The 11,935-nt window shown below is 38.2% G+C and overlaps 3 protein-coding genes and 2 long non-coding RNA genes across 5 annotated transcripts; 3 read left to right on the top strand and 2 right to left on the bottom strand.

Annotated features, from left to right (window-relative positions):
• Positions 1-579: 579 nt before the first annotated feature.
• On the bottom strand, positions 580-1,134 carry LOC111995710 (uncharacterized). Its single transcript, XM_024027641.2, has one exon. The coding sequence runs from the start codon at positions 1,132-1,134 to the stop codon at positions 580-582; it is 555 nt and encodes a 184-aa protein (XP_023883409.2).
• A 37-nt stretch (positions 1,135-1,171) lies between these two features.
• Positions 1,172-1,741, bottom strand: LOC111995711 (uncharacterized mitochondrial protein AtMg00310-like). The gene has a single exon (XM_024027642.2). It carries the CDS (start codon positions 1,739-1,741, stop codon positions 1,172-1,174), a length of 570 nt encoding a protein of 189 aa, XP_023883410.1.
• A 3,952-nt stretch (positions 1,742-5,693) lies between these two features.
• LOC136064968 (uncharacterized) lies at positions 5,694-6,682 on the top strand. The gene is made up of 2 exons (XR_010626621.1): positions 5,694-5,825; positions 5,899-6,682. It is a non-coding gene; the product is annotated as an uncharacterized LOC136064968 (long non-coding RNA).
• Positions 6,683-8,139: 1,457 nt separating this feature from the next.
• Positions 8,140-9,272, top strand: LOC136064962 (uncharacterized). Its single transcript, XM_065767481.1, has 2 exons — positions 8,140-8,148; positions 8,370-9,272. The coding sequence occupies exons 1-2, from the start codon at positions 8,140-8,142 to the stop codon at positions 9,270-9,272; spliced, it is 912 nt and encodes a 303-aa protein (XP_065623553.1).
• A 655-nt stretch (positions 9,273-9,927) lies between these two features.
• On the top strand, positions 9,928-10,378 carry LOC136064967 (uncharacterized). Its single transcript, XR_010626620.1, has 3 exons — positions 9,928-10,017; positions 10,118-10,182; positions 10,298-10,378. It is a non-coding gene; the product is annotated as an uncharacterized LOC136064967 (long non-coding RNA).
• The last annotated feature ends 1,557 nt before the right edge of the window (positions 10,379-11,935 follow it).

Below are 11,935 nucleotides of genomic sequence, written 5' to 3'. Positions count from 1 at the left end.
CTAACTTTTTTTTTCTTTTGATAGGAAATACTGAATAATAGCATTAATCAGGAATGAGAGACTATAGACATATCATGAACACATGCGTGCTCTAAAAAGTTAGGACATTCCTCTAGCCAAACTACACAATCCTCAATCTCTTTTGCATACTGTGCCAACAAGTGAGCAGGGACATTTCCTTGTCTTTTTACATGAGAGAAAAAAGAGCTTCTAAAACCTGATGCTTGCTCCAACGTTATTGCCAGTACATTATGTGTGGATGAGGGAGCCTCACCCTCTCCTTGGAGGGCCTTGCAAATGACCAATGAGTCTCATTCAAACACCGCCTCCTGTATCCCCACATCTCGTGCGAACGAAACACCAACTTCCATTGCTTTTACTTCTATCTCTACTGCTCCCATAGGTGCGTTTATTAATTTACCTTAAGGTCGCGATTACCAACCCAGTTTTATCTCAGATCACCATGCCAATTCTCGCCTTTTTTCTATGTTTGAAGACCACACCATCGACATTCACCTTGTATTGGTCTCAGTTAGGAGGCCTCCATGTTATCATTGGTATCGCTTTCAGGGCATCGTCCTATCTGACTTCGTTCGCCGCATGGTACTCATCCACATGGTGCAATGAGGTCTTCAAGATTTCTCTACTCGGTTTGCCATTGCCTCCTATCCTTCTTTCGTTGCAATCTTTCCATATACCCCAACAAACTGAGATGACTCTCTCTGTTAGGCCGGGTTGAGACCCTTCCCCTTTTTGTAGGTTCTGCACAACATCCAAGAACATCCAAGATGGAGAAATGGCAAAAGGAAGAGCTAGTTTACTGGACTCCCAAACCCCACGGGCATGTTTGCAAAACCACAGCAAGTGGCATGTGGTTTCCTCCGGTTGTCCACATAAGACATATTCATCATCTACAGAGATTTTTCTTCTCTTAAGGTTATCCTTGGTGGCAAGGATATTTCGGCATGCTTTCCAAATGAAGTGTCTTAGTTGTGGGGGAGTTTCAACTGCCAAATGCATTTCCAGACCTATTTGCGGTGCGAGTCGTTTGAACAATCTCCCCTGTTTTGCTCTGTCATTTCTTCGTAAGCTAATGCATATGCCGACTTCATTGAGAGTTTCCCAGAATTGCATGCCGCCCAAATCAGCCTATCTTTTCTGCCCGTCGAGCTTAACGAAATGACAGAATGGCCGAAGCATCCTCGGCATTGAAGCATTGATTGACCAAGTCCACATCCCACTCAAAAGTTCCCTTGTTTATGAGGTCCTTAACTAGAGTGACTTGTGGGCTTTGTATTTCTGGAGATACCACCATGTAAGTGCTCAGTTTTGGCACCAATTTATCGCACCATACTTTAATATTTTCGCCATCCCCCACCTGCCATTGAATACCATTTCGCACCACCCCTTGTGCCGCTATTAGGCTCCTCCACGCATAGAAGGGGTTCCTTCCCATGTCGGCATCCATAAAGCTGCCAGGAGGAAAATACTTTGCTCTAAAGACCCAGCAAAACAGGGATGAGGAGTTTGTTTGCAATCTCCATCCCTGTTTTGCTAAGAGGGCTAGATTGAAAAGCTTCAAGTCGCGAAAACCCATACTCCCTCTATCTTTTGGCATACATAGCTTCTCCCAACTCAACCATGCTAGTTTCTTCTCAGTTTTTGCTTGTTCCCAGTAGAATTGTTTGATCATCCACTGGAGTTCATCATAGAGTTTGTTTGGCAAAATAAAGCAACTCATCGTATATGAAGGCATCGCTTGTGCAATTGCCTTAATCAGAACTTCTTTGCCAGCACTAGTCAATAGTTTTTCTTTCCAACCCGATACCTTATTCGTCACTCTTTATTTCAGGTGGACAAAGGTGTTGGACTTTGACCTCCCTATCAAGGAGGGTAAACCTAGGTAGGACTCGTGGGGTTTAATCACTTGGGCACTAAACAGAGTTTTCACCTCATCTTTAATCCCATCATTCGTGTTAGGATTGAAGATTAGAGATGTCTTCTTCCGGTTCAGTTGCTGGCTTGAGGAGGTCTCATATACCTATAACAATCTCTGAATTATGGTAGCCTCCTCCTTTGTCGCCCGTCCAAAGATTAGGCTATCATCGGTGAAGAAGAGGTGCGAAACTTTTGGCCCCATGACCGAGGCAACCACTCCTCTAAGCTTCTTCCTTTGAACGGCCTTGTGCAATAATGCTGAAAGTCCTTCCGCGTAGATAAGGAAGAGGTATGGTGATAATGGGTCGCCCTGCCTCAGCCCTCGGGATGGATGTATTTCACCGTATGGTTGTCCATTGATTCTCACTGCGTAAGTCACTAAGGTCACACATCTCATCACTGTAGATATCCAGTTGTCATGGAACCCTAGCTTCTTCATTATTTGTCATAGACAATCCCACTCCATCCGGTCATAGGCTTTGCTCATATCAAGTTTTAAAGCCATCTCCCTACATTTATCTTTCTTTTTTCTACTTATGTGAGTCATCATCTCATGGGCCATAAGAACATTATCTGTGATTAGCCTTTCTGCTACAAACGCGCTCTGATTCTCACAAACAATTTCCTGTAAGACAGTTTTCATTCTGTTTGCCACCACCTTTAAGGCTAGTTTATAAGTCATGTTGCACAAGCTAATTGGCCTGAAATCTATGACACATTCCAGATTCTTTGTTTTGGGGATTAGTGCAATATAGGTATCATGAAAATGCAAGGGAGCAGTGCCATGGTTTAGAAAATCTATAGTAGTGGAAATGACAATAGACTTAACTGTAGGCCAGAAATGTTGGTAAAAATGTAGGGGCATACCATCGGAGCCGGGTGCTTTTAGGGGATGCATCTGCCGGAGGGCCTTCTCCACCTCGTGGGCATTGAAACTTCTAAGCAAAGAAGCATTCATCCTATCTATGACTTTTGTGTGAATGACCTCAAGTAGCTCCTCCTCCACCTCTGGCCGCGAGGAAGTAAAGAGCTGTTCGTAGTACTCAATAAAGATTCTTCCAATTTGTTCCTCATCCTCCTGCCAAGTGTTGTCACTGACACCCTATTTATTGAGTTTCTTTGGAACCTGTTAGAGGCTTTTGTATAAAAGAAAGTGGTATTTTTGTCACCTGCTTTCAGTTAGCTATACCGGGACCACCGTTGGTGCCACATTTCCTCCATATTCAGCCATCGATTCAGCTCCATTTTCATGTTGTATATGTCCTCTAAGACCGACTCATTACCCCTCCAGTTCTCCAACAATTGAAGCTTTTTTTGCAACTCAATGATTAGTTTTCCTACGTGGCCAAAGGAGTGTTTATTCCACTTGGTCAGTGACGTGCGACACTCCTCCATACAATGTAGGAACAGCCAGTTCGTTCCCATGGTTCTTCCTCTTTCCCATGCATCATTGACCACCTTTGAGAAGTTAGCTATACCGGGACCACCGTTGGTGCCACATTTCCTCCATATTCAGCCATCGATTCAGCTCCATTTTCATGTTGTATATGTCCTCTAAGACCGACTCATTACCCCTCCAGTTCTCCAACAATTGAAGCTTTTTTTGCAACTCAATGATTAGTTTTCCTACGTGGCCAAAGGAGTGTTTATTCCACTTGGTCAGTGACGTGCGACACTCCTCCATACAATGTAGGAACAGCCAGTTCGTTCCCATGGTTCTTCCTCTTTCCCATGCATCATTGACCACCTTTGAGCATCGCTTGTCTCTTAGCCACATTGACTCAAAACGAAAAAATTGTCTTTTTTCTCCTCTTCCCAGTGGGGTTTGCATTCTTCAGAACTAACATGCTATAATCGGACACTGAGTTGGCCACATGAAAGAGCTTGGTTGTAGGAAACAATGCAGCCCAGTTGGTCAACACAAATGCTCTGCCCAAGTGTTCATGTATCCACCCCTTTGCTCCTAGTCTTCGACTCCAAGTGAAGTCCGACCCATTATAGCTCATGTCTCGCAGTCCACAGATATCAATGGTATCCCAAAACAATTTCATTTGTCCCTTAGGTCTTACATTACCTCCCTCTTTTTTGTTTGCATGAAGAAGCTCATTCAAATCCCTAATGATTAGCCACGTAGCTCACATTTACTGCTGAGATTCCTTATCAGTGCCCATGACTCATCCCGTTTGCTTGTCTTCGGGTTGCCGTAGAAACCAGTAAATCTCCACCTCTTCTTTTCGTCCTCCTTATTAACTATCACATCAATATGTCATGGTGAGTAAGTCAGCGGATCCATCGTCAGTGTATCTTCCCAAAGAAGAGCTAAAGCTCCCCCCCCCCGGTTTTGATTAGGCACCACTAGGCCATGTTGTCTCTTGATCTTTCTCTTAACTCCGTCCATCTCTGTTGCCTTAAGTTTAGTCTCTATTAAAACGACTAATGTGGGATCTTCCTCCTTAACTATTTTTTGGAGTGTTTTAACTGTGGGGCTGCTCCGCAGCCTCCACCGATCCAAGATGCTATTTCAGAATCCTTCCAAGATCTTTCACTTCTCCCTCCGCTTTTGCTCTCTTCCTATTTCCATTCTCCTCCTCTTGGTTCCTGCCTCCGTGCTGTCCACTTCCATAGCCATATCTTGGACTGTCATCGCTTCCATTATGTAGTTTGAAGGCTCTCTAGCTACGTGCTCTTTTCCTTTCGTGAGTGTCTTTATTCTTGCTTTTTGTGAACCTCCACCGAGTCCAAATCTTCTGTCTCACTTTTCCTGCTCCACTCTATACTCCACCAATAAATACTTACCACATGTTCACCTAATTAATTAAATATTATCATTATTGACTAATTAATCATACAGTTATTAATTAATAGTATCACGTGGCAAATATTTATTGGTGGAGTATAGAGTGGAGCAGGAAAAGTAAGACAGAAGATTTGGAATCCTCCACCATGTAGCTTTTTTGTGTTGTTGCCATGCATTGGAGTTGGGCTATTTGAGGCAAATTTAAAACCACCCTCGGGCTGGGCTCGTTCAGTTGTTATGTCCATAGCCAAAGACATATTAGGCCCATTTGCATCATTGAGGCCCACGAGGACTTGCTGCCTTGGGCAGGTGCTTACGCTAGCATCAGGCATGCTTAAAGGAGCGTGTGTGTGTTTATGGGATTGACCTTTGCTGTTTTCCTGCACTTTCTTCTCGAACCCCTCACCTTTCATCATTCAGAAAACTTCACCATGAATTCCTATGACAATCTTTGCGAGTTTCTTTTCAAAATCTTTTCCCAGCACAGACATCGCCTTTACCGTCTCAGCACAATTTTCCATCAACCTCGTATCGTCCACATCGTTCCTTACGAGGTTGGCCAGCTCTGATTCACCTACCTGCAGCTCACCAGTCACCTGTCCCATCTATGTAGGCGCCTTTGGGATGCTTGCCAACCTATCATTTGTCTTGTCAACCACCTCTTCTACCCTATGGCCGCCGTAACCTGTCGCCAAGATTAGATGAGATTTCAGGTTTTGTTTTGGTAAGGCTTGCAACCATGCTCCAAATTGCTTCTCCTCCGGTCTTAGTGTCTCCTTACTCCGTATCCACTGTAGACATTCTTTCACATCGTGGTCCATCATCCTGCACCAATAGCAGAAGATGGGAAGTCGCTCATACTTAAAGTCTACCCACAACAATTTCTCTCTTCCCAATCTTATTCTCCAACCTCAGCATAATGGTTCGGCGATGTTGACTAAGACTCGGACGCGTAGAGAACCTCCCATACAGAAACCCTTGTCATCGACATCCACTTTTTCCACTACACCCAACGTTTCTCCAATGCTCGTTCCTATTTCCTTTGTTTGGCTCATCGTGGGCAGTCCATGAATTTGGACCCAAATACTAAGTAAATTTTATTATTCAATGTTTACTTTATATTTTCTAGGCTTTTACTAAAATACCAAACTTTTATATATCAGCCAATCTTTCGAACGTCACTGGCAAAAGCAAAAGGGTCAAGCATAAAGCTGGGAAGGTTGAGAGTTTTGAAATAAGCAGCTCTGACCCTTTAGATCAAATGATTGAGGAAGCATATATTTCTGTTTCTCATAAGATAAATCAGGGTTATTTAGAATCTATGGCCATTTTATTTCCGCTTCGAGGTGAAATAATTAAACATGTGCAGGAAGAGTTAATTCAAGGGCCAAACTTCAACAAACCTCAAGCTCCTCAAGCCCCGGTTTCTCAACTTAAATCTGTCAAAGAGAGACCTAAACTCCAAGGGAAAAGGAAGGTTATAGTTGCCTCCAAACTCAGGGAAGATGAATTTAAACTTAGAGGAGAAGTTGAGGCAGCAAAGCAAGAAGTGGAGGAACAGGCTCGAGACCTTGCTGCCGCCAAAGCCAAGAAACAATGGCTTTTTGATCAACTCAAAGCCCTACAAGATACCCATGGGGACCAGGTTGGTCCTGACGTTTTTAAATTCCTTGAAAAATCAGAGATTGAAGAAAAAGAAGAAGAAGAGGAGGAGGAGGAGGACGAGGACACTGAGTAGGCCACCCAACCCAGTCCTCTCCATATTGCTCCATATGGATATGATATTATTTCCAAGTGGAGTTGGGAGGGTTCAACTATTAAAGTGGTGGGTAGGATTGAGTGGCGGGTTGAGTTTTTTTTAAACCACCTAGACCCAATTCAACCCGCCTCCATGTATATAGTTATCTCTTGTGAGTCTATATCTCATATCAAATTTAATTTTTTTTTTATCAACTCCATGATTTACACATGTTAATAGTTTTAATTTTTGTTGCAAGTCCTACAATGGTTAATAGGATTTAGTGGAATTAATTTTTAAATTTATTCGTAAGCCTACTTGCCTACAAGCCTACAAATATTTCTGATACAACGAGAGATGATTTTCTGGGATTTTTATGTCTGAGTGTGTTTGTCTTGCGCGAGAACATCTTTCACTATTTATACTTTGAGGGTTTGATTGTTAATCTTGTCGTCATTACCATGTGTCTTGTTTTCATTAGCCTTCAATCCCACGATCCCGGCTGAAAGCACTCTGATAACTGCCTTGAGGTAACTACCTGCTCATGTGGTACTCATGTACTCTTTACATATAACCACTTGAAATGACAGTTTTCGCTCGAGGTAATTAACTACCACCAACTAATTTCCAATGATGTGAGATCACTTGTCATTCTCTAAGGGCTTCAATCCATTGTTAATCAGTTAATGACATGGCAAACTTATTTAAAATAAATTAATATTTACCACATCTTGTACTAATACGTGTACTATTTATAAAATTAAATATTTGGCCTAATAGAATTGACAATGCTTAAGTTTGTTCCTTGAACTAAAATAATTGATTCTGAACCTAATCATGCCTAATTGAACTTGCTTCTCCCTGGTTCTACCATGATGGTTGATTATAATGAGCAGCAATTACATATTGGTTCCTAATATTTCCCAACATTTCCTTGTTAATTTATTTTCTTGACTTTGGGGGTTATTTATTTATTTATTATTTTTATTTTTAACTGTTTGGCTCACTGCAAATTAGTGGGCCGTTCATTTTTGGGGGGCCTTGACCACAAATTGTCTGGTGTTCTGATTACATCACATGAGGCATGCAGTAATTCCTTCTCTCAGGCAGTGTCTTTTTCTGTTATTGTTGTTGTTTTTTATTTTGTAAGATTGTAGTTGAGATTGTTGAAGATTTTTCACTATTAGTGACTTTTTGGTTCAAATGGATTTTCCAGCCTTTAAAAGAACTAGTCATGCGCGGATAATGTTATGTGAAAAACTTGTACAGAATATCCAAAATATTTTCAAGTAATAACATGAAGTAATGTTGCAATAACATAAAGAGATTTTTGTTAAATTAATGATGTAATACAAAATTAAGGGGATGGAGAATTTAAACTATAGAAAAAAAGTTACATAAATTAGAAATTAGTTATTATGTGGTGTAATATCTTCTAAAAAAAAAGTGGTGTAATAAGTTGATTGTTTGTTTAATCATTTATTTTTTTGCTGAAATTTTAATCATAATTTTTGTTTCTACATTGGTTTGGATTTAGCATAAAAAATTTGTAATTTCATGTAAATGTTTATTTATTTATTTATTTTTTTGAGAAAAATGTCAATGTTTAGTTGGCTTATGGAAATATAATCTAAAATTTATAATGTCATGTTTATGTTATTGAAGTATGATAGTGGTAAGTTAAACATTTAGTGAAAATAGTGATATTCTATTAATAGAATTTTATTATAATCCAAATATGTAAAGAAGTTGAGGTGTAAAGCTAAATGAGAAATTACTCTCACAATGCACCACATGACAAAATCACATGGTCTCTCATGTGATGTTTTTTCTTTCTTATATATATATATATAAACCATATAAAATTCTCTTATATATATATATATATATAATTAGTGCATACTTAAGTCCCCGTTGTGGAAAGACATCAAAGTGTTACATTTGAAGCAGAATATGAGGTCTGTTAACAATGAAGAGTTTGCTAAGTATATACAACACATCGGTGATGGGAATGAACCATTTATAATGGATGATTTGATTAAACTACCCCCTTCAATGGCAATGCAATGGGAGGGTCAGCATTCTATATACAACTTGATTGATCAAGTTTTTCCAAGTTTGCAAGAAAATGCCAATGATGCAAGGTATATGGTTGATAGGGCTTTGCTAACACCTATAAATGATGATGTTGATCAGCTTAATGCAAAGATAATTTCTCAGTTTCCAGGAGATGAGTTTACATTACATTCTTTTGATGAGGTTGAAGGAGATATGCAACATCTATATCAACAAGAATTCCTAAATTCTATATCTCCAGGGGGTTTACCACCACATATATTAAGGCTGAAAAAGGGTGCTCCAATTATGTTGTTACGCAATATAGATCCAAAAGCTGGATTATGTAATGGTACAAGATTGATATGCCGTGAATGTTTTAACAATGTAATTGACGCTGAAATTTTGACTGAACAATATGTGAGTACACGCGTTTTTTTGCCAAGAATCCCTTTGAAGACAATAGAAAATGTACACCTGCCATTTGTAATGATCAAACGACAATTTCCTGTACGTTTGAGCTTTGCACTTACAATAAACAAAGTGCAAGGTCAAACAATTCCAACTGTTGGAATTTATCTTCCTAATCATGTTTTTAGTCATGGCCAATTATATGTCGCGGTTTCAAGAGGAGTCTCCCAATCCATCACAAAACTATTGGTGCAAAAAGGAAGAATACCTGAGGAGGAAGGTGTTCACACAAGAAATATTGTGTATAAAGATGTTTTGTTCCCTTCATCATAGGTATTAATTAACAACTGAAAAGAACTGTCTTACATATAGATTTATTTTAATAATTTACAATGTGAGGATCGAGTCCACTATGCTAAATAATGGAGTGCATGCTGTTCCTATTGCTTATTGGGAGAATTGGAAGGATGATCATTCAATATTAAACATGGAGGCCATTGATAACAAGGTATATTTCTTTTTAATGATATCTTTAATCAACATCCCTTTCTATTATTTTATCAAAATTATTATTAAAAAAGTCATGCTGCATATGGGTTAGGTTCAAAAATTGGAAATTTATTCACCTGGTTGGGGATTCACTATTCGAGCTGACAAGAAAGAGCTCTGGAAAGAAGTGAAACGAGTTTTAGAGTCACAAGAATTGGAAAGGTATGTTACGCTATTTTTTAAAATAGGAAAATAACTAATTGATAGTCTTAATATACAAACAATTTTTTTTCTTCATTTTGAAGTTCCAAGAACAAAGACAAACAACAAATCAATGTCAAGAGCAATCAGGTTTCCAACATCCATAAGAATAAAGAAAAAGGAAAAATGAAGGATGAAGTGATCTCTAACACTCATGCCAACAAAGACAAACAGAGAATTAAAATCAAGGACAATGTGGTTTCCAACATCCATGAGAAAAAAAAAAAAAAAAACGAACAAAAAAACTAAGGACGATGCAATTTTCAACATCCAAAACAGTAAAGACAAACAAAAAATGAGAGTGAAGGACGATGCAATAATAAAGCAGGTACAAATCATTACAACATATACTTTTTTAAATAAAAAAAAAATACTTAATTACATAGTTTGGATATAATTTTTTTTTAAATTTTGTAATTAAATGATAGTTCTTCAAGTCCCAAGCTGAAGTAGACCATTTCACGTACATGGAGCTATGCAATATCATCACAAGGTCAGTTTAAATATTTCATTTCATAAGTTTATGCTTGATGTTTATTGTACTTATCATTATTGTGTACGTTTTAAGTCTCTATTAATAACACAGACACACACATTTTGTTTCATAGGTTCATGGCAAATGCTGCTGGAAAGCAATTGGAATGTGGAACAAATAACATTGCTCCACCAACTTCTCCACTGTAGCCGGCATAATATTAATAAGTTCACATGTTCTATGTTTCAGATGTAGTGACTTATTTTATAGTTTTACCTGATGTAAATATTTCACTTTTCTACATTGATCCATCAACTTTTCATAATAGCTTTTGTAAATGTCACCTCATGTATTTTGTAAATAGTTTTATTGTTAGGATTTCATTATGCATTTTCATTATATGCACTATTTATAAAATTTATTCAATGGATCTTTTTTTCCTCCCCCTATAGGTTAAGACTAAATTATAGCATTATCTTCCAATTAATAACACGTTGATTACTACATAAACAAAATTGGCAAAAAAGGATAATAATTACGGAATACTAGCCTCTAAGCACGTGCTTAGAGGCTCTTCTATTTTTTGGGTAAAGGTTAATTTAGAGCATTTATTATACTTTGGGATTACTACATTTTCTAATCACAAAAAAAAATCTAGGGGTGTGATGAGTATTATGCGTTAATAGGTGAAATAACGTTGTCATCTTACGCATATCCATAACTTGGCGCGAAATAACTCATCACACCCCTAGGTTTTTTTTGTGATAAAAATGTAGTAATCCCAAAGTATAATAAATGCTCTAAATTAACCTTTACCCAAAAAATAGAAGAGCCTCTGAGCACACGCATGAGCGCGTGCTTAGAGGCTAGTATATATAAAAGCAAAGACCTCATGTGGGAGAGCTTCTCTTATTTAGGCTTCCATCTTATCAAAGTTTACATTTATGTAAAACTTTTAATTCATTGAATATGTCAATGAAGTGAATACACATTAATTATCTANATAAATACATTGATGCGCAAGTCGACATTCATCGTTGCCAATTCAGCATACAACCAATAAGGTGGCATCCATCAAGATATTGTTTTTATTCATCATATAATTTGTTAATCTTACTTTGGAGACTTCCACATCTTTTACCAGTAGAGCTAACCACAGGCATTTGATACAAAAATTTTGGGGAAAAAAAGCATTAGCAAGGTTTAATTTAAAATGGTTCAAATAAAAACATAGGAAGAAATATATATCAGAAATAACTAATGCATTATAAAGATTTATACAAGTAATCTGTGGTAAGAAAATTCACTGTAACAGATTACATAGATGATGACCCAATGTCTGATATAATGCATTAGTAATCTGATATAGATGATGACCCAATGTCTGATATACAAGTAATCTATATAACTAATGAAAATTCACTGTAATTTGTCTCTCCTGTCATTGCACAATGTCTTCGAAACGGATTTGCTTTGGTGAACACTTCGGCAAGGGAGTCGATAAAGGATCTCGGACAACATAGAATCAGGGATGTTGTTGAAGAAATCATAAGACGGTTCAGGTTCATCAGGATGTTTTCTTCTTCGAATTCTTTTGCGACATGGAGGCTGAATTGGATCCTCTTCTGGGTTTTCTTTTCTTATTTTGCGACGTAGAACCAAAGAAACTTCTGTGCTTGACTCTAATGCCATGGCAAATGCAATCGCAATAGCAATAGCAGAAGCACAAATTTGTTAGGGTTTTGCTTTGTAAATTTATAGTTTTATACTC

The sequence above is a fragment of the Quercus suber genome, unplaced genomic scaffold, assembly GCF_002906115.3.
Source record: "Quercus suber isolate HL8 unplaced genomic scaffold, Cork oak 2.0 scaffold_812, whole genome shotgun sequence".
In the NCBI taxonomy this organism is placed as follows: Eukaryota; Viridiplantae; Streptophyta; class Magnoliopsida; order Fagales; family Fagaceae; genus Quercus; species Quercus suber.
This window is presented reverse-complemented; position numbering and strand designations above follow the sequence as displayed.

Bases quoted from the DNA above. Each gene is read 5' to 3' on its own strand.
- LOC111995710 (XM_024027641.2), bottom strand. From the start codon at position 1,134: ATGCAATTCTGGGAAACTCTCAATGAAGTCGGCATATGCATTAGCTTA.
- LOC111995711 (XM_024027642.2), bottom strand. From the start codon at position 1,741: ATGAGTTGCTTTATTTTGCCAAACAAACTCTATGATGAACTCCAGTGG.